Here is a 25,359-nt window from a genome sequence, read left to right as displayed (position 1 = left end):
GGGGCAGAGGGCCAAGGGGGCGGGGAAGCGGCGCGGGGCAGTGTGGGGCGGGGGCGGAACGCCGCCCGGTGGCGGGTCGGGCTCTGTGTCAGCAGCCCAGCGGGTACTCGGGCGGGACATGGCGGGTTGTGTGGCCCGGCGGGCCCTGACCGTGGGCAGTCGCTGGTGGTCCCGGTCGCTGACCGGGGCCCGGGGGCCGAGGCCGCTCTGTGCGGCGGGTGGAGCTGGGACCTTCCCACCAGTGGCGACCACGACGACGCGGAGGCACCTCTCGTCCCGGTGAGGGACGGAGCACGGGGGCCGAGCCCGGAGCCCAGGGAGCGTGTCCCGGGCCAGAGGGGAGGTCAGGGAACCCGGCCGGCTGGGGGTGATTGGAGTTCGACCCGGGAGAGGGTTCCGGCCGGGAGCCGACTGCGCTGCCCGCACCGCGTGCCAGGAGCGGACAAGGGAGCGCGGCCCAGAGCCCTGGGTTGTGCAGGGCTGGCTCTGAGGGGGAACTACTGACCCTCCCGGAGCGAATCTTACTTCCCCGAATGCGGGAATCCGAGCGCCGCTGTTACTGGGCAGCCCTTGAATTAAGTCCTAGGGCTTTCCCCCAGCCCGTGACTGGGCCAAGGCGTCCCACAGAAAGATGTTAGAAGTGGGAAACAGGACCCGAATCTGCGCCCTGCGTGGGTCCCAGGTTTCAATGTGACCTTGGGGACACACTTTCTCTTTATGTGACTTGGGGAAGGGGGTTTGAGGCCATGGGGATGGTGTGAGCAGCGTCTCTAGGGATGGGCCAGGCAGATCAAATTGGGGCGGGTGAATCAAGTGGCAGGAAGCATAAAGTTCACATCTCCAAAACAGTAAGAAGACAGTGCTTTGAAGGACCCCTAGAAAGAGCAGCCCTGTCCGGAGAGACCACTGTAAGAGCTGACCTTTTAGTGGGTGAGATTAGACACGGACACTGGGGAGAGATGATAGCTATTTCCAATTTAAGGCTCCTGTGAAAACTGATTAAATCTGAACAAAAACTAGATTGAGAGAATAATACTAGGTGTAGTGCAGGGGTGAGGACTGCAGTTTAGAGGGGGAGATGGACATGGAATTATAACACAAAATAAGTATTTTTTGAGCACCGTTTATACACTAGGCTTTGAGGGGGAGCACAGGCTAATCAGACACAGGCATTGCTCCCAAAGAACTTGCAGTCTCTAATGGAGATAAGACAGGGACACAAATAACTGAAATGCAAGGTGGGAAGGGCAGTTAAAATGCTGTGGGAGTTCAGGAGGGTGGGTCAGGGAAGGAATGGAGGCAAGGCATACAATTAAGCAGGGTCTGAGGGCATGATATGAGGAATGCTGAGAGTCAAGAGAGAAGAAGGTGATCTGGGAGCAGTCAGATCTTATGGAGGCATCTGTGGCTGGACCTCAAAGGAGGAAAGGCAGAATCTCTGTGGAGTGGTGACTTGGCAGGACCCTTACCTGCTTCAGCTGGCCCCACTGCTGTGACCCTTCTCTGCTGTCATTGCCCTGGCCCCTCAGTATCCTAGTAGCTTTTACTGATGGATTAGTACCCTTCACTTCTTAGCTGTTCAGTTGCTTGTTCTTTTCCTTCCTAATCAGAAACCGACCAGAGGGCAAAGTTTTGGAGACAGTTGGTGTGTTTGAAGTGCCAAAACAGAACGGAAAATATGAGACTGGGCAGGTGAGTGCTGGGCTGCGTCATCTTTCATTTTCACTGTGTGCTCTGCTTCTGAAAGGGTCAGATTTGGTCACAGGAATGAAAGTTACGGTTTTCTGCCTTGGTGTTTGGTGCCAGACCAGAATCAAGTGTTTTTTTTTGTTTTTTTTAAGACGGGTTTTCTGTTTTCCTGGATTTGAATACATTTCATGTGTCATTGGGTTCTGTTTCCAAGTTAGTGTGGACAGAGATGGTTTGGACTGTATTGAGGAGAGAGTCCTGTTGCTGAAGAGTCATCTAACATAGTGGCTGGTGGGAAGCCAGTGGAGGGAGCTTTCAGAAAAGCAAACCTGCTTTCTGATGCTTTGTCATAGTTGAACTGATTGCAGTGAAGTAAGCTCTGGGTGTGAGTCTCTTTTTCTATGTCAGCTTTGTGCCAGATCCACTGAGATAGATTTAGGCCCCTTGTAGGTAAGGAGGACTTTTTGTTTATTCAACTTTTTTTTTTTCCGTGTGCCTACAATGGACTGAGCTTTATGCATTGGTGTTAACTCAGAAAGCAATGCCTTCATGGAGTTGACAATCTAGAAAGGAATTACAATATGCAAATGGTCAACGGCTGTACAGTGTGCTAACTGGACGGGAGGTGAGCGAAGGCTTCCTAGAGGCCTCAGCTATGGCCTAAAGGATGAGTAGGGGCTTCCCTGGTGGCGCAGTGGTTAAGAATCTGCCTGCCAATGCAGGGGACACGGGCTCGAGCCCTGGCCTGGGAAGATCCCACATGCCGCAGAGCAACTAAGCCCGTGCGCCACAGCTACTGATCCTGCGCTCTAGAGCCCATGAGCCACAACTACTGAGCCTGCGCTGTAGAGCCCGTGCTCCACAACAAGAGAAGCCACCGCAATGAGAAGCCCATGCACCGCAACGAAGAGTAGCCCCCAAAGCCTGTGCACAGCAACAAAGACCCAATGCAGCCAAAAATAAATAAATTAAAAAAAAAAAAGGATGAGTAGAAGTCAGCCAGGTAAAGAGACAGTAAACATGTTCCAGAGTTGGTCTGAGTGGATCACAGAGTTCAAGGGAAAGAGTAGCAAGACCTTGTGCTGGAGTTGCCACCACCTGTGCCACTTAGTGGTCGGGGCCCCACCTGGATGGACCTGCTGGGCTGCAGACTGACTGAGGCCTCTCTTTTCTCCCAGCTTTTCCTTCACAGTGTTTTTGGCTACCGAGGTGTTGTCCTGTTTCCCTGGCAGGCCAGACTGTATGACCGGGATGTGGCTTCTGTAGCTCCAGAAAAGTAAGTTTCCCTATCGTGCCTCACAGTATCCTCAGGAGGAGGCCTGACTCATGGCAGACGTACATAATTGGGGTCCCAGCACTGAAGACAGCATTCTTCTGGGCCTTAGGAGCGGTCCCAGAACACTCCCTTGGCACTAATACCCATGGAGACAAAAGTGTTGAGTGCCAGGGACAGTCTTAAGCTAGGGGGTCCCTTTAGGTCTCCCCAGGATGCTCTCCCAAGGCATTCTCAATTTGCATTATAAGTACCCCAGAGGGCATCTGGGGGACCAGGCTTCTTTTTTTTTTTTTTTTTAAACATCTTTATTGAAGTATAATTGCCTTACAATGGTGTGTTAGCTTCTGCTTTATAACGGGACCAGGCTTCTTGATTTCTTGATGTTCAGTTAGAATCTTTTCCTTAGTCTCTTATCATCACTAGAGTACATTAAAAAAGAAAAGGCCCAGCTCCATTAAATGATCACAGACAGACCCTGGGATGTGAGAAGAGTGGGGTGCTCTGGGCTCCAGGGACTAAGGCAGCAGTTTGATATGCTCAGCGTGGCCCTTTTTTTCTAAGAGGCATCCAGAGAGTAAGACAAATGATGACTCTACACCACACTCTGTTGCTTGCCCCTGACTGAGGAATGCTGGGCCAGGGTGTGCTGCACAGCTACCCAGCTGGTGCTAAGCTCCTTCAGCTCGGGCACCGGTCTGTTTAGGTGAGGGGGTGGTAGGGAGCTGGGGCAGGCACTGCTTCTGTTTCTCTGGGGTTGATCTTGGGCTTCTTCTCCTGCCCCATAGAGCAGAGAACCCTGCCGGCCACGGCTCGAAGGAGGTGAAAGGCAAAACTCACACTTACTATCAGGTGCTGATTGATGCCCGAGACTGTCCACATATAGTAAGTAAGCAAGATGGTTGCACCTGGGGTTCCTTTCCATGGGAAAGCCCCGAACCGTGATGGGGACTAAGAGAAGGAGAGGGGTCAAACAGGCCCAGATCAGCACTGGGCCCTAAGTCCTCAGGACTGGATAGTGACCGAGAAAATCTCTGACTCGCTTCTTGCCTTAGTCTCAGAGATCTCAGACAGAAGCTGTGACTTTCTTGGCTAACCATGATGACAGCCGGGCCCTCTATGCCATCCCAGGTGAGTAAGGAGTGTCTGAGTGGTGCCTGTCGATGAGGAGGGTCTGGTGTGTCTCAGGGAGAGGATTCTGAGGCCTTTCTGCTGTCCTTTAATCTGCTGGGAGGGAGTATAGATGCTGAGAGCAGGGGTGCCAGGGTCATCCCACCCTGCCATAAGGCCAGGAATTGTGTTTCTTTTCAGCCCCATTCCTCCCCCCTCCTGTGTGAGTTTCACTGTCTCTTTGTCTCTGTCTCTCTGCCAGGCCTGGATTATGTCAGCCATGAAGACATCCTCCCGTACACCTCCACTGATCAGGTTCCCATCCAGCATGAGCTCTTTGAAAGATTTCTTCTATATGACCAGACAAAAGGTAACCTCTATCATAGAGGGAAGGTGGAGTGGGAGGGCCCTTTCCTCAAAGAGAATATCCCAGAAGCAATTTCAAAGCTCTATTTCTACAATCTTATTTAATCTCCCATTAGACCTGTCAAGTAGATGGCTATTATCTCCTCCTCACAGATATGGAAACAGGCTCAGGGATGATGAGAAGGGACTCAAGGTTGCTAGGTGGTGGCAGAGTGAGGTCTGAAAACCAGGGCTCCTAACTCCCCGTCCATTTCTCTTCCTCTGACGTCACATACCTCCTCAGGGCTTATTCTTGGTAGGCAGTTCTGTGCTTTCTTCCAGCCTGTGCTTTTGCTCATGTTTGGGTGTCTTGTTTACCTGGGCCACCGCTGGGAAGGGTTCTCTAGGAGGAGCAGTTGGGCAGGGTGTAACGCCCCGGACGCTGGCCTGGACTAACCAGTCGATCTCTTGCCCCAGCACCCCCTTTTGTGGCTCGGGAGACGCTACGGGCCTGGCAAGAGAAGAATCACCCCTGGCTGGAGCTCTCCGATGTCCACCGGGAAACAACCGAGAACATCCGTGTCACCGTCATCCCCTTCTACATGGGCATGAGGGTACGTGCCCAGCCTGGGACCTCCCCTCAGGGCTAGGCCCCCAGGTTCTGTGTGGTGTCCCCAGTGACTGCTGGTGTGGGTTCCAAATTTAAACCACGTGCCTGTGGTTCTGCTTTCAAGTGCTGCGTGTATTGATTGGGATTGAGCAGCCTCTTGGCAACAGCTGACACCAAGACCTAGAGCGAGGAAACTCTCAGATCCCAGGAAGGGGGCCTCCTGGCTGACTCTTCCTTCTCTTCCGGCTCAAAGGGAGCCATGTCTATGAAGAATATACACATACTTGTTTAAATCAGTGTAGGCTCATCTTCCCACTTTTTATGCATTTATTGAGCTATTTTTTGCTTGGCCGTAAGCTCGGTCCTGGGGATACAAATATAAATGAAACCCTGTCCCCTGCCTTTCAGAAGCTCATGGTAGTGGCGGGAGGCCAACATACAGCATTCCAAGTATTGAAATAAGGTTGGGATATGGAAAGGCCGAGGAGGAGGACAGCAGCCTGGACCAGCAGTAATGTGGGGGAAGACAGGGAGGGTGGTGAGAAAGGGAAGAGCCCCAGGGCTGGTTTTTGTTGGCATCCAGCTCTGTTCGTGATCTTGATAGGATGAAGAGGAAGGGCGCCAGGGATGGACCCAAGGGAGGCTGCCTCCCTCTGGGCTTGTTGGCCATAGTTGAGACATCATCAACCCACAGATACCTGTGGCTTTGTTGTCTTTGCAACGTTCCTGGAATACATCCACTCCCTTGGAGAGCTGTTGATTGGAATAGACTTGTTCCTGCCCTCTGGGCCTGAAATTCTTTGTGTTTTTTCCCCCAGGAAGCCCAGAATTCCCACGTCTACTGGGTGAGTGTCTCCCTCGGGAGGAGGGGAGCTCAGGAGGTGTACCTGTGGGCGCAGGTTGGGAGGTGGGCAGGTTTACCTCTGGGGGCGGGAGGTGAGACGGTGCAGTGCTGGTGTCGGTCTTTGTTGCCCTTTGCTCTCCTAGAATTCCAAGGGGGCTGGCCCAGGGTCTGTTCCTTCTCAGATGTGAACTCTCTCCCCTACCCCCGCAGTGGCGTTACTGCATCCGCTTGGAGAACCTCGACAGTGACGTAGTACAGCTCCGGGAGCGACACTGGAGGATATTCAGTCTATCCGGCACCTTGGAGACAGTGCGGGGCCGAGGGGTGGTGGGCAGGGTGAGCATCTTTGGGCCAATAATGCTCAGTTTCTAGTCTTGCCCAGCAGGCCTAGGAGCTTAGTGCATGGTTTCCTCCTCCTCTGTGGTTAGGGACAGAGGCTCAGTGTGTGAAAGCTTAGGGCTGTTTGGGGTGAGAAATCTCACCCGTGAGATCGGTTTTCTTATAACGCATTTCACAGATGAAGAGACTGAGACTGAGACTGTTGTTTAACTAGCCCATGGTCCTATAGCTAGTAGTCGCAGGGCCTGGGTTTGAATCCAAGTGAGTCTGCCATCAAAGCTTGTGGTTGCCAGCCTTTTAAAAAATCTATTGGGATGCCCTTGGGTGGGGCATGGACCCGCCACCACTCCTGGTCATCCTTCCTCTGCCTCTTTACACGTGTACCTCCTCTGCTGGTCCTTGAAGAGATCTGATTTTGCAATTCCTGTGTTACCCTACCCAGTCTCCTGAGAAATAAAGTCATGAGAGAGGACCACATTCAACAGGCATTTATCCATGTTAGCAGGGAGTTGGGGAAGCAGCGTGGGATAGAAAGAACAGGGCTTTGGAGTTAGTCTGTTTTCAAATGCCCACTGTGTTGTTTATTTACTGCATAACTTCGGGCAAGTTAACCAAAATCTCTGTTTCTTAGGATCACACCTATTACTTTATGATTACCAGCAGACTTAAGTTAGCAGAAGTTTGCTGAGCACAATGTGGCTCCTGGCACTTAGGTACTTAGTGAATGGATGCTGGACAGGGTATTTACAGAGTAGATCCTGGGCTTAGCATCTCTGCCTGTAACCTCAGCCATTCAGTCTGAGATTGTCTTTCCCAGGGTCAGAATAAAAGGCCCAGGTCAATGGCTGTGCTGTGGAAGGTGCTGGTCGGCTGTTATGGTGGGAGGCATGAGGGGGCATCCAGCCCGGACTGGCAGTCAGCATGTGGCCCCGGGGTACAGGGAGGTTGTCTGGCCTGACCTATTTTGCCTGAACCCTCACAGGAACCAGTGTTATCCAAGGAGCAGCCCGCATTCCAGTACAGCAGCCACGTCTCCCTGCAAGCTTCCAGTGGGCACATGTGGTGAGTAAGCACATGCTGGGGCAGGGGCAGCTCAAGTCCACGGACACTGCAGGTCAGAAAAGTGAGAGCTTATAGCTTGCAGTTAACTCTGGACCAAGTGAAGTCCTGAGGTGGAGCCTTATCTGCTGTTCATTGCTGTGTGGGTCTTGTCTGATTTATGACTGTTTTCCAGTTCCCTGTGATTTTGTAGAATGAGGACTTAGGTCAAAGAGGTCTGGTGACTTTGATGCTGCACTGAGTTGCCCACGTAGTCGGGTTTTTTCCCTGGTGTTTCACTCCTTAACCTGAAAGTATAGTTGGGTAGCTTATGCAGGGTGCATCTAAGGGCCAGATTCAGGAGAGCTTCATTTCTTCTTCTCACGTAGGGCCAGGATAGGCTCTTGGGTCTCTGATCAGTGTTGTCCTGGCATGAGCCAGGCAGAAGAGAGCCCACGCCTGTCTTATCCTGCCTCAGTTCTGGTGCTGAGGACATTGGGCTCTCCAGTCTTCAACCCTCACTCTCTCTAAACCAGTTTCTCTCACAGGGGCACATTCCGCTTCGAGAGGCCTGATGGTTCCCACTTTGATGTCCGGATCCCTCCCTTCTCCCTTGAAAGCAATAAAGATGAGAAGACACCACCTTCGGGCCTTCACTGGTAGGCCAGCTGAGGCCCTGAGCACCCAGGCTCGGACCCCAGAGAACAGCTCACATCCCACAATTGCTGCAGAACTCTGTCATGGGCCACAGTGGGTCTCTTAGTTGTTTGCACCTTTTGATTGTGGGGTTCTTATTTTGGCGGGTGGAGTATAACTGTTTTCTCCAGAAGACCCACGTAGGACTCCTCCAAGGGTGGCCTTCCCCGTAAGCCCTGCCTACGCTGTGTTCCAGTAAACCTTCCCATCAGGAACTCTCTGTGTTCAGACGCCATACAGGCTAGGAAACTGGAGGAGTTTCCTAGCCTGTCACACAAGTTGTTTAGAATGTGAGGTTTGGTCAATAAACCAGTGCACGCTTGGCCCCCCTTGCCATTTCTGCCCGCAGGGTCTCAGGCTCCCTTTTTGACCCGGCAGGGGCCCTTCGTTGCTGTCCTTACTGCCCTTCCAGGAAGCTGCCCCTTCAACTAGAGTATCTGTCTCCTTCCTGAGGCTGGGGGTTGGCCGACGTCTCCCAGGTCACTCAGCCAGTGAGGCGGGGGCTGGACTGGACTCTTGTTCTCTTTACCCTCTGCCAAGTGCAGAGCGGGAGGCCAGCGTCAGGATCAAAGAAGTGGCTCAGCTCTTCGTGCTGGCCAACTATTGGCGTTTCTGGCCTCCGTGGGCCTGGGGGAGGAGTGAGGCAAGCCTGTCAGGTTTTCCGGAGCAATGGGCTTGCCAGCACAGGTCTGTCAAGCCTCCAGATCACAATTGCAGAAACTCAGCCAAGGAGTGTTAGGTATGGACAGTGACGAAGCCAGTCTACTTTCTGAGCTTCTCACAGATCTCCAAGAGCCAGAGATAAAATGTGCTGCATTTTTGCCCTGATTCTTAGGATTCCTGCTCCCCCACTACTATAGTGATTGTTACAGAGGTCGTTTTCTTGAATTAATATTAAATTTCAGTTCCAACCCTTATTAGTGTTGTCCTTAATCCTCCACCAGGGGGAGCCTGGGTTGCAGGGCAACTGAGTGCAATGGGGCATAGGACCCAGTGAGAACATAAGGTCAGGTGGTGAACAGAAATCCAATTATGATGTCCACAGCAGCGAGCTGACCAAGCTATACTCACTGTAAGCACAGCTCTGTACCACTGCAGTGTAACACAATTTTATTAGAGATTAGTGTTTTTTTTCCATCACCTACGCTGAGCAACAGAGAATTGTAGTTACATGATAAAGAAGTTCTCTCATGTCAGGACCTGTGCCATCCTTTAAGCAGAACTTGCTCAGGTAACAGATTGATTAGCACCTAATCCTGGTCCGTGTAGTTAACAGCAGGCTTCCAGTTGTCTCAGAAACTGACAAGAAGCTTTGACCTTCATCCACACTTCTTGTTTACATTCCCCTGGGCTGCTTAGAGTTGAAAAATTCACACAGCCAAGAGCTGCTTTCTAAGTGGGGCTGGAAAACTCAAAGAAAATACCCCAAACCCTTACACCACAGTCTGATTTTAAAAGCTAAGATTACTTCGGTGAGTTCAATGTTAGTATTCAATATTTAAAGACCAAAGAGATATTTTCAGTTGGACGACATAGGTGCCCAGAGTCCCAGAAAGACTGCTCACCACTGAGACAGCTGAGGATCTGAATGTCAAAGCAGTAGAGAGAGGCTACAGGGGCTGGGGAGGTCAAAGGACAAGCATTAAAATGCCTCAGTGGGGAGCTGGGACTTTGAGTATTAAAGGGCTTCAGGAAGGCAGCTGAGGAAACAGACCAGGGGCCTCAAGCAGAAGCATTCCAGTCACTGTGGGAAAGCCACAAAGCCAAAGCCGGAATCCGGTCAAAGAAATGGATTTGTCTTCATCTTGTTACACCAGTGAAGGCTGGAAGAACCGTTTGTAGCTGATCACCAAGGTGCCTCACCTGGAAGTCTTTATACGTTCAAGACTGCGACACGTGAAAAACGCTTGATTAAAGTCACCTTTCCCCTGCCCCACCATGTCATTTCAGGTCCTTGTGAGTGTCTGCTAACCCTGGCCTGGCATTTGCCCATAGGCTCATGGGGTCAGCCGTGAGCAGCCATCTAGCTATAGTAAGAGTAGTCAAGAGACATGAACTTGATAAGCTATGTCCCTTCCTGACTGAGTGGGTACTGCTAAGTGCTATGCTGCCTTGTTAGGCTGGCTGAACAGCTCCCTCCCTGGCGGCATTCTTTTGGAAAAGAATTCGGATAAGCAGCCTCCTAAGGGCCAAGCCAAACAGAAGGGAATGAATACCAAAGCCCTGAAGAGGAACTTGCACCCTTGCCCAAGAGCCAGTGCTTGTATCTCCACAGCCAAGTACCCAACAAGAAAAATGAAGAAACCTTTCAAGGCTCTTAGGCTACTCACATTATCCTGTGTTCAGGGACTCACCACTGGGCAGAACCGCCATTCCCCAGCCAGGACACAAAACCAACAGCATGGATGCAGGGCAGGGAGATGTATGGCCAAGCAGAGCCGCCTCTGCACAGGGCCTCCAGGAACGTGGGGCTCTGCGTTTGCTGTCCTCAGCTGATGGGCAGGCAGGTGTGGTGCCCACGGGCTCCACAGCCTTCCTGCTGCAGCTCATGCTCCTGGCTGCAAGCAGCTCCTGGCCCCCGTGATGGCTCTTTGGGTTTAGAGTAAGTGAGGACAGCATGCCTTGGAGCCGAGGGCAAGAGAATCAAAGACAGCAATCATGTAAGACTCTAGAAGACAGTATGTGACCCTAAGATATAGGGGTAAAGTATCCTTTCTTACAGGGGTGTTATTAGGACCATAGGTCCTAACTCACACGTCCTTCCCCCCTCAGCGCTCTCTGGGCCAGCTGCTTGGCCAGTTTGGCAAAGCCAAAGCTGGTCAGTTTTTTTTTTTTATTGCTTCTTTCCCCTCCCTCAGATTGATTCTACAGGGAGAAGGGGGTTAGGATCAGAGAAAGATGACGTGGGTCAGGGCAGAATACAAATCTCCTGAATAAAAGTACAAAGTGCTTTACAGAAACAGATCCCAAAGGCATCAAAAGGGCCAAGGGTTCTGTTTTACCCAGGGTCTTGAAACCCTGGAGCAGAAATACCCAGTCTCCTCATTATTAGACTTAAAACTAGTCATTTCCTAGATTATTTTTTAAAAACCAAACTCATTAAGCCTGTGCTTAAACACCTTAGGAAAAAAGAAGCCCCACCTTCTGTAAGAAATCGGGCCTCCACAGCACCAGAAGCCACCTTCCCCACAGAGTGAACCCATTTCCCATGGGCCTCCCCTGAGGCCTAAAGCAGCCCTTCAGCAGAGCAAAGGGGTGCTCAACGAAGGGCCAAGGGGAATGCTCTTGGCAGGGGGGTGGGCAGGTCAGTCCGTTCAGCCCAGGGGCAGCAGCGGCTCCCTGTGGCAGAAAGGAAGATGCTGAGCAAAGGGGCTGGGGCTCAGTCATCCTGAAGTGCTCAGGGAGCTGGGAAAAGAAACACAGTCCCTCCCCTGCTCAGGCCCTCTGACCTCCCCGGCAGGGCCTGTCATGCCTCTGGGTGCTGGAGCAGAGACCCAAGCCAGCAGCAGTGTGGGGTGGCCAGTGGGGCGGGGTTCCACAAGAGAGGAGACAGGGTATCTCGTGCCCTGACTCCGGGAGGGTCTTGTCAGTCGCGATGGGCAGACTGGTGGCCGAGCTGCCGGTCATCATAAGTGCTATAGCGCTTGACGTGGATGCGGCGGACACGGTCCCGCAGTTCAAAGGTTTCCTCGTCTTCACTGGGGGACGCCTGGCTGCGGTTCCGGCTTGTGGCCTCCAATAGGGAGTTGTCAGGGACTCGGGGGGTCTCGTAGAGTAGAACGTTGAGTGTCTCCTCATAGATTCGGGCCTCTGGGAATTCCACCTGGGGCAAGGGGGACGAGAGGACCGAATGAGGTTTTACCCCAAAGAGGAAGCAGCATGTCAGGGCCCTTGGCCCTGTGCTGACTCCATAAGGCCTCCAGAACTCTCAAGAGACATGACTTTCTATCTCAAGAGGGAGGGCGGGGGTCTTCTTCTGAAGGAGGCATGAGGAGACGGACTCTACGGACACAGAGATGCAGAACGCTAGCACCCTCCCCCTGCCTCACCCAATCCCAGACCAGTGCACTAGTGTGTGTAGAGGTTATGGCCTTGGCTCCATGGTCAGGCCTAGGTACAAATACAGCTCCCCCACTTATTAGCTGTGGGGCCTTGGACTTAACCTTGCTGTGCTTCAGTTTCCACATGTTAACATCTACCTAAGAGAGTTGTTGTGAACATTACATGAAAGATGCAAAATGCTTAGCAGAGAGCCTGACGCACAGTAAACGAAAAATAAAAGCTCGGCTGCTTTGAGGCCTTCACGTGCACACAGCTCTCCCCCAGATGAGCTGCCCTTCCACCCCAGCAATGCTCTGCCGTCTCCAAAACACGCTGGCGGAGGGGGGCGGGTGCACAGCTCTTCTCCAGGGAGGCACCATCTGCTTGCAGCCGGGGGAGAGAGAGTGAGCTATCTCCTATCAAATCCCTTACATGTGCCTGGCGTTGCGTTGTCACTGCAGAGGCTAAGCTGATTGACCAGAAACACCCAACCAGCGGGGGCCAGAGGAGATCTGAACAGCTATTTCTACTGCCCTGCACTGCTTCTCCTAAGAACTGTCTCATTTTCGTAACAGCTCTGTTAAATTCACACTATCATTCTCAGGTTTTCAAATGAGGAAACTGAGGCCCAGATGGTTTACAGGGCTTATCCAAAGTCAGAAAACTGATAAATGGTGGGACCAGAATTCAGATCTGAATTGGGCCAACTCCAAAGACCCAGTCCTTCCCATGGCACCAGGCTGTTCCCTGCTGGTCAACAGCCCTGCCTCTCAGCGGACCAAAGCAGAGTTCTATACCATTCCCTAAACCCCACGCATTGGCTTTCGTCCTTGAGCAGCACCATCACGGCAAGTTTGGGAAAGACAGCAAAATGTATGCCCGGTGGCGAAAGGTTCAGCCCCAATCACGCAGGCAGAAGCCCCATACCTTGGTCTGCTTCTTCTCGGTGGCGTACACGATGGAGGTGCAGCACACCTCCGCCAGCTTCCGACCCTGCCCGTAGAAGGACCAGCAGCAGATCTCGTCGCCGATGACATCCTTGATGAAGAGCACACGGCCGTTGAAGCGCAGGGAGAGCTTGTCGAACAGCTCGATGTTTTTCAGCAGGTGGTCATCGGAGTTGCTGAAAAACCAGTGAGGGCCCGGGGGCCTGGGAGTGAGGGGGGTGCCAGCACAGGGGCAGGTGCTGGCCGGGATCTGTCCTCCCCTCCGCTGTTGTGCTCATGAAACGAGGAAGCGTCAAGATGCCAGAGGGACAGCGAGAGAAAGGGTCATGGGGCCCCCTTCGGGTTTGGGGGCCTGTGAGGAAAAGGAGGTGAGTTGGTTTTAAGTTAAAGCAGAGAGGACTGAGGGAGGGAGGTCTCCTCTTACCAGGCTGGAAGGAAGGAGGCTCGCTGCCACCTCAGCAGGAGGACCCCCCTTCCCTGGCTGTGGGGGGTGACGCTGGCAATATGTCTGCCCACGGGGAGTCCCTGAGAGGGTTTGGGTCTCCGAGCCTGCAGCCTCCTGTATATACTTAACTATGGCCTGTTGAGAGGCCACTGGGGGACAAGGGGGACACTGGCCCAGCTATGAAGAGTGAGGGCTGCCTGAGGAGGAGTCCCAGCCTTCCTCCAGCCCATAGAGAATGCAGGGAAAACACCTGGCCCGCTGCCTGACATGACACACGTTAAGAGGCTGTTTCATGTTCAGTCCCGTCTACATCCCAGCCAGGGCCCCGCATCGAGTTCCAAGTGCCTCAGCTCTGATTTCCCTCCTACTCTGTTCTCTTCCCGAGGCCCAGACTCACGCCAACTGTGCCAGGCGTGCAGGTGGCCTCCCTTGGGTCTGCTGCCCAATTTCTGTCTGCTCAGCCCTCTCTGCTGCTTCTGTGGCCCTTCCCTGGGCAGCGCACCCCACCCCTCGGCAGGTGCCCCCCCTACCTGGTGTAGGAGTACTTGTTGTTGCTTCTGTTGTATAGCAGCTTCACCACGGGCTGTGAGGGAAGAGAGCGTGAGGGCCAGGGGCCCGACACCCCTCAGCCCGCGGCCCTCAGCCATCCCTCGGAGGTCCCAGTACCTTGGTGGAGGATTCGATGAGCCTCTCCTCTTCCTTCAGGGATGTGATGACGGGGACGTTGCACACAGGCTGGTAGGAGTCCTTCTTGTCCTGGGTGACACACAGCCAAGAATCTTTTTTTGAGATCTTCTGTTTGCCAGGCTTAGCCAGGCTTTCCCCAGGAGCCGTCAGAGCCCCTCTGCCACGGCCACCCCCTACTTGTTGAGGAGGCATCAGATAGAGACAGGAGGCCCCTGGCAACAGAACTGCCAGCTGGCAAGCAGACCCCCATTCCCAGAAACCTAAAATCCAGATATCTAGGCAGATAAACTAGAAGCACGGTCTACTCACACTGCCTGAGTCCATCACCTTATAAACCGACCGGCTGCCAGCTTGCTTGGCCCGGGCAACAGCGGGCGTGTCTCACTAGGTTTGGACTCATCAATCATACCTGCCACCTAGCCTTCCAGGAACTGGACCCTACCTCCCTGAAGGAGGGGGCCCATCCCGACCTCATCAACCTGCCCGACTCTGCCTCCGTACCTGCAGGGCAGTCTGGCACATGTTCACCAGCCCCTGAATGAGGTAATATTTCGCTTCAGCCATCAGTTCCTTGATTTCTTGCCGGTTTTGAGGGAGGATGATGGTATCATCTCGGAGGTAATTCAAGATGGTGCCAAAGTGCTTTCCACATCGGTCTATGAGGATCCAGCCTAGGGATTCAGACAGGCCCCAGAGGGTTACTGTTTGCCTCCAGGTACCTCAGAGCAGGTAGCAGGCAAAGGCCACCTGACGAGCCTGGTGGTAGGTGATAAGGAGCACAGAGCCCACAGCATTGCGTGACGGGAGCGGGAACAGAACCTCCAGCTGTTAAGTCCATGGCTGCTTTTCACCCCTCCTCCCTGAAGCCAAAAACGGACACATACCGTGGGAGACACAGGCCCTCCAGGCTCTGCAGAGGCCCCCAGAGTTTGTCTAAGCTCAGGAGTGCTCAGGCCCACCTCCCGGCAACACAGAAACACCCGGCCCTGCTTGCCTTTGGCCCGCTGCCCAGGCACTATGGCAATGGCTCTTTGGAGAATCGAGTCCTATGTGAATAGTTTTAAAGTATGGATCTTCTCCCTGGAAAATATGTAAATACACAACATTCTATGCCTAATTTCAAAGAATTCTGAAGCTCTACCAAGAACTCCAGGCGAAGGAGTCCTGCACTAGGTGAACAGGGAAAATGAATCTAGATTCCAGATCTGCCAGGCTTGAGCCATGCCCTGAAATCACTTCCTCAGGAACTTCTCCTTCCTTCCCCACCCCACCCAACAAGCCCCAGCACCTCACCTTCTTTGTCGGTCAGCACCTCCATGCGCCCACTGAACATGGCCTTGAGCATGGTGTCATGCCGGGTTAGCGCCCGCACGGTGGTGTAGTACAGGGAACCACCCACATTGAGCTGGACGTATTTGTTGCCCAAGCCTCCTCCCTTGAAGCCGCTTAGCTTGGGCTTGGCCCCTGACGCTGGGCACAGACAGGTATCCCCCGACATCTCCCGCTGCAGGTAGATCACCACACGGCAGGAGGTTGGCTTGGAAGGCCCCGCCGTGGTGGAAGGGTCACGAGTGAGTGGCCAGTGGAGGCCAGAGCCTCATACTCTCAGCGCTGTGAGCAGGAGATGGGAGAGAAGACAGGAGTCAGCAGAGGAGAGCCCTCAGCCAGGAGGGAACAGGAAGACAAACACTGACCACCCAGTCATTCTCTCCTTATGAGCCCAAGACTCCCTGGCGAGGCTAAAGCCCTAGGCAATGGCAAAAAAGACATTCCTGCTGTTCTTCAGGGTACCAGGAACCAGGTCTGGGAGCACAGCCTCCCAGAACCCGATGCTGGTCACCTCATCAGTCTCCCTGAGACTTGGCCCAGCTCTGGGCGGCAAGGAGGCCAAGTAAACTCTTGGAGCTAATCAAAGACAGCTCCAGGAACAGACTGGGCAGAGCAGAAGTCCTCACCCTGGGGATCCACCAGTCAGATTCCAGCTGTTTTCTTCTCAGTGTTCCCAGGATCCAAGATTTCCAGCCAAACCTACTGGGAATCCAGCCAGCCTAGGAGTTTCCCAGGAGTCTGAGGGACAGGATGCACTTCCTTTCTAACGATTCCAGGCTCAGGAGCAGCCTGCACCAGCGCTTCCTTTGAGCACCACCCAGAAACTGGCTTCAGGAAGGCAAGTAACAGCAGCTTCAGGAGAACATGGATTGAGCCAGGCTGGAGGAAGCCGGCCAGTATTCCTGGCAGAGGTTACCCTAGCTCCAGCCAAGGTTTCCTGACCTTCCCCTTTTTTGGCATCAGCCCTGTCCCAAGTTCCTGAAATTGTCACCATTTTTCAGGATAGAACAACTACAGGATGGCTATTTTTGCTCCTTTTTCCTGAGAACAGGTCCAGCCTTATCTCCTTCTCTCTTCCTGCCCAACAAGAATGGGGAGAAAGGGCCAAAAAAGACCAGATGATAAATTTAAAAACAATTAGGTGATTTGGAAACTGAAACACTGACGGGAGTTCACAGGAGGGAGAAGCAAGCAAAGCAGAGGAGGGCAAAGCCAGATCACCCCTTATGATCTAGATTCTATACGTGTTTTGGCTTTCTAAAGAAACACTAAAATTCATTCACTGAACGAAAACAAAAAACAAACATTCTTTGCATGTTTATTATGTTCCAGGTACTATTCTAGGCATTTAATATATATCAGCTCATTTAATTCATTTGGCAATAAAACAATATTGAGTACCTACCAAGTTAAGCAGGAGGGATAAAGAGATGAAAAGATATTGTCCTTGACTTCAAGGAGGTCAAAGAAGCATGATAATGTCAGTTAACAAGAAAAAAAATAGTAAGCGTTAGCATTTATCGTGCTCCTGCTTTGTGCCAGGTGCTGGGGATACAGAAGAGAACAAACAAGTCAGCCTCGTAGAGCTTACATTCTAGTGGGAAGACAACAAACAAGAAAATGAATAAATAAGCAGGCAATTCCAGAAGGTGAGAAATGTAATAATAAAGATAATAAAACAGAGTGTCTAGGAAGAGGTACTAATTTAGGTGGGGAGCCAGGGAAAGCCTCTTTGGGAAGGTGACTTTCCAGCTGAGCTCTAAGAGCATTCCAGACAGATGGAAGAGTAAGTGCAAAGTTCCTCAGTCAGACACAAATTTTAGGAACAGAAATAAGGCCAAGATGGCTGGTGCATAGAAAGAAGGGGGAAGTTGGCTGGATGTAAGCTCAGGGAAGGCAGGGGCTGGATCATATTGAAGAGTTTGGATTTTATACTAATTGCAATGGGAATCGATTGTAGGGTTTAGAGCAGGGGAGTGATATGATCTGAGATCACTCTGGCTACCGTGTAGAGAAAGGACCGCAAGGGTGCAAGAGACCAAATGGGAAGACCGGAGGAAGCAGTAGTCTAGGCAAGAGATGATGAAGGCTTGGACTGCAGTGCTGGTAATGAAATCAGAAAAAAAGCGAAATGACCTAATTTCATCATCACAACTTGCAGAAGTTTACCTCGTTATCTCTTTTCAGTGTAACCCAGAAGTGCACTGGTTTTCCCACGTTTACTGCTCCACTCTCCAAACAGTGCTTAGCACAATGCTATGCACATTTAAAAGTATTTGTCAGTTTGTTAGACTGAAATTGTCCCCGAAAAGATTTAGGTAGGTCCCTGGGAGGAATGTCCGAGGAAGGCCCAGGGCAGGTGCTGTGTGAAATACTGAATTCCTTTGGTGGCTTGTCATGTATGGATGAGATGAGCCCCCACCAGCATATTGCCCAATCAGTAAGTAAACTTGAATAGTATGAGGTCACCTTACCTTCCTCTGCCCACCCCAAAGGAATAAATCCACCCCTTAACAGGTTTTAACAAGTTCCCTATGTATTTTGTGTCTAGCCCAATTTCCCCAGGATCAGAGAAAAGGAGCTCACTAAAGGCTAGGCGGCTGCCAACAGAGGAAGACAAATCCAAGCTAATCTATTCTTTTCCAACAAAGCAATTGCTTTGAGCCCCTGGATGACGTCAGCTCAGATTCCACCCGCTCAGATTCCGCCCAGGCCAATGGGTTCCAGGAATCCTGTGGCAGGTGACGCCCCAGAAAGTAACTCCGGTGAGAATGAAGTTTCCACTGAGAGCCTCAATGCTCTTCCTTCCGGACTTTGTGTGTGGATATTTGGGGATGCTAGGGGCGTATCCATGACACACTCGGCGAAGCGAATGGCAACCCAAGACGAATAAAGGACAAACAACCACGGCGGTGTTACAAGGTGGGGTCCTAAGGAAAGAAGGTCCCAGAAATTCGTCATACTGGGGATGGCGAGGGGAGGAGCCGATCTTGGCTAGAAAGGGCGGATCTAGCAGAAACCCAAGGTGCAAATCCCATGCTTTATCCAAAGGGTCTGGGGAAATTCATCGAGACCCAACCTCTCCGTGGCCAGTGTAGAGTCTTCCCCAGCCCGTACCCCTCCCTACTATCGAGAAACCAAGACCGGTTCTGACACCCACCCCCAAGGGAGGATTTCAGCTCTCCACCTCCCTTCGCCGTCCCACGCCTTTTCCCCAAGACCAGGAGGGGCTTTCTTTGCTCAGCCCAGGACCCGTCCATCCCTTCCCCTAGGCTATGGGCCGGCTCGGCTCTCACCCTCCCAGGTGGCGCCTCTCCTCTCAGCTGGGTTGCAAGTCGACACCGTGCCGCCCCTAGACTGTGGCCGCCTGCCCTCCGGCAATCCCGGGCCTTAAACTCCCATCCTCTACCCGCTGACTCCGCCCCAAGCCAGCGGGAGCCTGAGACTATAAGGCGGGGCAGGCCCAGCACCCAATCAGGGCGGAGGGAGGAGCCCCTGAGAGAATCCCGCGGTGAGCGCACAGCTACTTCCGGCAGCCTTTCCGGCGCAAAGGCCTCTGGGTCTTGTAGGCAGCCGCCTCTCCTCTCAGGCCTCTGTTTCCCAGCAGGCTCTGCGGGTGTACGGGCTTACGAGGTCGAGAAGTGATGTTCGGCGTAAACAGGTCCTGCCGTGGCCGCTGCTGAGGCAGGCGGGCGGGCAGGGCGCCGGCTGCCACTGACCGGAGAGAGAAGCTGCCTGCCGACGTCAGCCTGGGTCGCAGCCGCCGCCGCCGCTGTGGGGCAGACAGGTAAGCCATGAACTCCGGGTCGGGGGACGTGGGCGGGCCCGGGGCGAGATGAGCCTGACAGGCCCGCGGCCCGAGGAAAAGCCTTCCCAGGGTGAAAGAAACGTGGGAATTCCGCTCGGCTCTGGGAGCGGTTTTACCCCCGGCTAGGGCCTGGAGCTTTACGCGCTGATGCTCGCAACCACCTTAGGAGGAAACAGAGGCTCAGATAAGTTCAAGGAGTTTACGTAGTGAAGACAGCCAGCTCCATCACCCAGGTCTTCCTAATTTTCCCCACACCCCACGGATGGAGCCTGCTCGTAGCGCCCAGCGTGGGTCCGGAAGAGCCCGGGGGGCCGGGGGGCGGAGAGCGCGTCACCACCCTGATCTTCAGGGAGCTCAGTCCGACTCTTGTGCCCGGTGCTCCTCAGGTGCGCGTGTGGTGGTAGTTGGGAGAGAATGCGGTGGTCGGCTGTGAACCCTCTGCCTACACTTCCTCTTCGGTCTGACCCATCTCATTCAACTATGTGCTTTCCAACCGTGCAGCTGGCTCCGGCCGGATACACGGGAATCTTGCCTGACTCTCCTTCACTCCTCCCCAAACCCCTGCATTCAATCATCCTTTACTACGTCCTATCAACTCGACTTACAAAACATCTCAAATCGGAACACTTTTCTTCAGCTCCAAGCCTTGGTTACTGAAATAGCTTGCTCTGTTTGTTGTCACAGTCATTCATGCCACAGACATTTGCTGAGTGCCAGTTCTGTGCAGGCACCATGCCAAATGCTCGGGTAACAGTGATGAACAAGATAGTTGTAGCTCCATCCTCTTATTCCCTCCAACCCATTCTCCATCCTGGGTTAGAGTGATCTCTCTAAAAGGCATATCTGACTATGCCACTCTGCTGGCTGCCCATTAATTACCCTTATGAGAAAATCCAGGCTCATTGCTGCAGCTTTCAGAGCCCTCCGCCGTCCAGCCCTAGCCTCCCCACCTCGCCTCATCCCGTTCCTCTCTTCCCCTTGCTCAGTGTTTCTACCGCGCTAGCCTTTTGGCTCTTGGAACACATCAAATTTCTCACAGCCTCAGCATCTTCACACATGCTTTTCCTTCTGCCTGGAATACCTCCTCCCCCTTTAACTTGAAAAACTTCTGGACACCCTTTAGGTCTCAGCGTGTCACTTTTTCAGAAGACTTTTGTTTACAAATTTTTTTTGTAATTTTGTTTACATATGAATTATGTCCTCCTGCTACGGCTTCAGGTAGCACCATGTGCTTTTCTTCATACTGTTATCACAATTCATGATTATCTGTTTACTGTCTGTCCAGAGGTCAGAAGCTAAAGCATTAAAGCATTTTCTTCACTTCTCTATCCCCAGAGCAGGAACTCAGTAGATGTTTGTGAATAAATGCAAGCTCCCAGGGAAGAGAGTGGAAGTTGAAGCAGATCTTTGTGCCCTCAGGTTACTTGAAACAGTTGTTCTAATTAATCAGCTGGTAGGTGTTAAATGCTTAGACTATATGTGTACATAGAACAAATAGGAAGACAGGTCTTTTTTAAAAGCCCAGTTATAAGGGAGCTCTGGATGATTAAAATGTTTCAAAATGAAGATGCTAGCCAACTTACTTGAATGGGCTCCAGTGAGGCCAAAGGCTCTGGACCGCGGTCATACACAGCCAAACATACATTAGTTGGCCCACACAGTGTTGGATGTGGTTTTTTTTTTTTCCTTGCTTAAAATTTTTGAATTAGATACTCTCCTTTAAAAATCAGATTTCATATATTAATCTGGATTTCTGGTCCTCTTGAAAATCAGTTCTTGCAAGAATGGAGCTTAATTCTTTTTAACCATTGCTCTTCCTATGGCACACCTACCCCGGGAAGTCACTCGCAGAATCACCCCATTCAGAACAGAACTTCTCTAAGGAAGCTGGAAGGGAAACAGGTGAGGCTGGGGGAGGTGGGAGGGAAGGGCTGGCGCAGGGCCAGTTTGTGGTAGCCTTCGGAACACCTGGGGTGTGGGAATTGGTATAGCAGCCAATGGCTAGACCTAAGTAGCATTGCCTCCCTTTTTAGACAGGGTATGTGCTCTCTTTATTTTTATTTTATTTTATTTTGTGTGTGTATTTAAGCCAGAACGGGGGTGAGTTTTCAGTGTTTCCTTCCCAGAGTTGAGGCATCCTTTGGACCAGGAATGCAAGGTGGCCTGGGAAGGGAGACGTTATCTGTGCTGGTTCTCTTGTCTACAGAAAAAAACAAAACCAAACTCCTTAGCTTAGCACACAGGGTGTTTCTGATCTGGCTCCATCCGACCTTTCCAGCTCCATCCTCTGTCTTTTCATCTTCTAGACAGGATAGGCCCTTTCAGTGGCTTCATGCTCTTGTCCAGGCTCTTTTCTCTGCTTGGAATGCCTTTCCCTGGCCTCCTTATTGGTATGTTCTTGATGATATTTCACTCCTTTTTGTGTTTTCTGCTAGAAAGAGACTGACCCCTTTGGGTCCCAGTTCAGGCAGCTGTGCCTGTGGCATACATTTTGGGTAATATTCTTACACCTGGCTTCTTATTTTTTTAACCTTAATTTTTCATTCGCTCAGATTTTCTTTTACTTGTCTTTTATGTTGTTCCTGTACTATATTTGAAAAGCTCTTTTATGTCCCTTTGGGTACATAGCTGTGGTTAAATAAATATGCTTATGGCTCACAACTTAGTTCACATGTCACTTCCTCACCCCAAGTTAACTGTTCTTTTCTCCTCCACGCTTTAGTGATATTTCTGTAAAAGCACTTAACACAGTATAATTTTTAAGTGTACATGTCTGTCTTCCTCCAGCTAAACTCTGTGCTCCTCCAGGGCGGGCACCATGTTGTACTCATCTTTACCCCCAGCATCTAGCAGTGTTGGCATGTAGTAGGCCCTCAAGAAATGTGTGTTGAATGAACGATGCCTGTGACAAGCAACTGGACTTTATTCTTTCCTGACCCTTGCTCCTATGACACACCTCTTCCTGGCTGACACTGTCACCCCTTCAGAGCAGGACTGCTCTTCTCTAGGGAAGCTGGAAAGGAAACAGGTGAGGCTCAGAGAGGCAGAGGCAGACGGAAGGGGGAGCCTTTGGAACATCTGGGTTTCTGGCATTGGTGTCGGGGGCCAGGAGTGGGGCTGGGCTGGATGCAGGCATTTCCTTGAGTGGCTGGGAAGTGATCGGGGATTGGGGCTGGTTTCTTTACAGCCATGGCCAAGGACATCCTGGGTGAAGCAGGGCTGCACTTTGATGAGCTGAACAAGCTGCGGGTGTTGGACCCAGAGGTTACCCAGCAGACCATAGAGCTGAAGGAAGAGTGCAAGGACTTTGTGAACAGTGAGTGCCATTTGGGGAGACATGGTGCCCCTCAGCTTTGTGCCCCGCCCCCACCCCGACTGCAGCTTTTGGCCCTGCCACAGTGGAGCTGCTGGCTCCCAGAAGGTTGAGCCTGGCCTTCATGAATTCCCATGTGCCACCCACCTTGTCTACCTGCCTTCTTGCGTAGTCCCAGAGCACCAATCAAAACAACACTGCAATGGAGAGAGGAGGGTATTTGTTTAGATATGCCATCTCAGGAACCTTAAACTTCAGAACTATGGCTTAGGGGTGGGAAGTGGAGTTATGATTTGATTTCTTGGGAGAAATAGTGTTCTCAGCGCCCGACTTGCCTTTATTGATTGATTGATTGATTGCCATGCCTCAGGGCATGGCCATAAGTAAATAGTTCCCTGACCAGGGATCAAACCCGAGCCCCCTGCAGTGGAAGTGCAGAGTCCTAACCACTGGACCGCCAGGGAAGTCCCTGACTTGCCATTATTTGGAGTGAACATTTCTAGAGGCAGTTCAAAAGACTCATTTTTTTTTTAGCTAGAGATACCCAGGATGCCTCCTGTCCCAGCAGCCAAGCAAACCCAGTAGCAGTGAATACAGAGCAGATCTAGCTAGAGCAGGGATTTCTGAGCTTTTGGACGTCTATAGGCTGTGGAGAGAGCTTGACTGGTGAAAGGTAGCGTGGGTTCTCTCACCAGTCTTCTGATTGCTGTGTGCATGTCGTCCTACCCTCTGGGCCTTAGTTTACTCCTCAGTAACATGGGGTTCCACTACACCCAAGGACGTTGAAAAAAGCAAATGCGAGATTAAGTCCTTAAATGCTTTGAGCTTTTTATTAGCTCAAGTCATAGGTGGAAAGCCCCTACCCCACCATTAACTGAAATCTAGTGTCTTATCTGAGGCTTGTCTAGAGGCAGTGTTCACGTCCTGGGGCGGTTCTTTCATGAACACAGCCCTTTGTGCCTCAAGATCCAAATATGCCCCAGTCCAGCGCTGGGCACCTGGCCACCCTTCTCTAGGTTCAGACCAAGGGTGTCAGACACCAAACGTTTTCTGACACAAATTAGAAGGGGCAGTTAGCCCTGCCCTCTTGCTGCACGGGAATGCTGAGGGAGAGTGGTGATGCTGAGAAAATAAAACATTTTGTTTTGTTCTTTCCCCAAAAGAAATCGGCCAGTTTCAGAAAATAGTTGGTGGTTTAATTGAGCTTGTCGACCAACTTGCAAAAGAAGCAGAAAATGAGAAGATGAAGGTAAGATCAGCATGTGTTTTGTCTAAATCTTGGCCTGGTTCACTAGCCTCTCATCCTTCTGCCCTCTTGACTTATTTGGGGGTCGGGGGGTAGGGGAAGGTGGGCGGGGATTCTTTAATTAGAACAAGATTTTAAATAAGAATACCTATGCAAATATTGAATGATTATGTTGTACACCTGAAATAATTCCTGGTCCAGTTAACCTACTATTGAACTCTTATATGCCAGTGTACTTTCCGTCACCGTTTCCTTTAATCTTCACATCATCACTGAGATAGGTGGTTTACCCTCATTTTATAAATGAAAAAATGAAGGCGTGCAGAGTGTAGATGACTTAGCAAAGGACACAAATGGCGCACCAAATGGGCCACTGTGTGCCAGGCTCTGGGGACACTCCTAGGTCTGCCTCAGAGCTGCAGTTCCGTTCTCACCAGGCACTTTGGGATCATGAGGTTAAGCCTCTTTCTGACTTACTCCGAAAGCTCTGAGGCTCAACTTTCCCCACACTGCGCCCCACCCTCCACCGGCCCCAGGCAGCGTCCCTTCCCCACTTGAGGACTTTAATGAAGCCATGGCCTTCTTTGGCAGTATCGTGTTTTTCTAGGCCATTGGTGCTCGGAACTTGCTCAAATCTATAGCAAAACAGAGAGAAGCCCAACAGCAGCAACTCCAGGCACTAATAGCTGAAAAGAAAATGCAGCTTGAAAGGTAAGAAGTTTTGACATAAAGCAAGTTCTTTACTGAATTGCAATTCTATTTTTCCTTTTCGAATGGTCACCTCTTGTCCTTATTCTTCATTGTTCTCCCAGGAATAGTGTCTTAACTTGTCATCCTGATTAAAATAAAAATAAAATTACATTTCATGGGAAAAAAATTTGTTACTATCAGACAACCTCTAGTAGTTTGAGAGCACGGACACTCAGGTAGCGAGTGTCCAGAGTTGGCTGGCTCTCTGAAAGGAAGACTCTCAGGGCTGGAGACTTCTCAAGGGTGGCCCTAGGTAGGGCTTTGCCTCTTATTTTTTCTTTCTTGCCCTCACTAACTTCATTTTGAACTCACACCGTTTCTTGGAATCATCTAAATCACTTACATTCTTCTCTAGAAGAATTAAGTCCATGGTTTATTTCATCCATTTTGAGGGCTTCTAACAATTTTGTTTTTCAGGTATCGGGTTGAATATGAAGCTCTGTGTAAAGTAGAAGCAGAACAAAATGAATTTATTGACCAATTTATTTTTCAGAAATGAACTGAAAATTTCATTTTCTAGCAGGAGGGCAAAAAAAAGAAAAAAACCCCACAACCCCCAAACCAAAAAAAGGTCTGTACCAATCCAGTGACTTGACTAATGACCCAAGTGTGTTGTGTGAGATGGTGTGTGAGGAATGCAACATCTCTGAAGGCAATAAAACAAATCTGGGGGAGCTTGTTTCAGACGTCAGTGCCTATCTGCAGGTGAACACCCAGTGGCCATTGTGGTCCAGGTTCTCACCTCTTGCATTCTCAGTCTGAACTGAGCAGCCTATAAACTTTTTTTGTAAATTCACAAAGCTTTGGAAGGAAAAGCAATAAATTATTATTTTCAAATGGCTTGATCTA

The 25,359-nt window shown here is 51.3% G+C and overlaps 3 protein-coding genes across 3 annotated transcripts; 2 read left to right on the top strand and 1 right to left on the bottom strand.

Annotated features, from left to right (window-relative positions):
- The first annotated feature begins 40 nt into the window (after positions 1-40).
- On the top strand, positions 41-8,861 carry POLDIP2 (DNA polymerase delta interacting protein 2). Its single transcript, XM_068529675.1, has 11 exons — positions 41-279; positions 1,611-1,692; positions 2,868-2,965; positions 3,751-3,847; positions 4,018-4,093; positions 4,335-4,442; positions 4,895-5,031; positions 5,846-5,872; positions 6,082-6,207; positions 7,193-7,272; positions 7,797-8,861. The coding sequence occupies exons 1-11, from the start codon at positions 119-121 to the stop codon at positions 7,909-7,911; spliced, it is 1,107 nt and encodes a 368-aa protein (XP_068385776.1). The 5' UTR covers positions 41-118; the 3' UTR covers positions 7,912-8,861.
- A 108-nt stretch (positions 8,862-8,969) lies between these two features.
- TNFAIP1 (TNF alpha induced protein 1) lies at positions 8,970-18,810 on the bottom strand. Its single transcript, XM_068529676.1, has 7 exons — positions 18,690-18,810; positions 15,358-15,675; positions 14,566-14,735; positions 14,044-14,133; positions 13,908-13,960; positions 12,913-13,108; positions 8,970-11,767 (listed from the first exon to the last, which is right to left on the bottom strand). The coding sequence occupies exons 2-7, from the start codon at positions 15,560-15,562 to the stop codon at positions 11,531-11,533; spliced, it is 951 nt and encodes a 316-aa protein (XP_068385777.1). The 5' UTR covers positions 15,563-15,675; positions 18,690-18,810; the 3' UTR covers positions 8,970-11,530.
- Positions 18,811-19,000: 190 nt separating this feature from the next.
- On the top strand, positions 19,001-25,350 carry IFT20 (intraflagellar transport 20). The gene is given in 7 exon segments (XM_068529680.1): positions 19,001-19,180; positions 22,045-22,202; positions 22,205-22,229; positions 22,389-22,517; positions 23,678-23,763; positions 24,368-24,471; positions 24,928-25,350. Coding segments are annotated over 6 exon segments (480 nt in total). The 5' UTR covers positions 19,001-19,180; positions 22,045-22,148; the 3' UTR covers positions 25,010-25,350.
- Positions 25,351-25,359: the final 9 nt, after the last annotated feature.

Source organism: Eschrichtius robustus, chromosome 20, assembly GCF_028021215.1.
Source record: "Eschrichtius robustus isolate mEscRob2 chromosome 20, mEscRob2.pri, whole genome shotgun sequence".
In the NCBI taxonomy this organism is placed as follows: domain Eukaryota; kingdom Metazoa; phylum Chordata; class Mammalia; order Artiodactyla; family Eschrichtiidae; genus Eschrichtius; species Eschrichtius robustus.
Note: the sequence above shows the minus strand (reverse complement) of the source record. Positions and strands in the feature narration are given on the sequence as shown.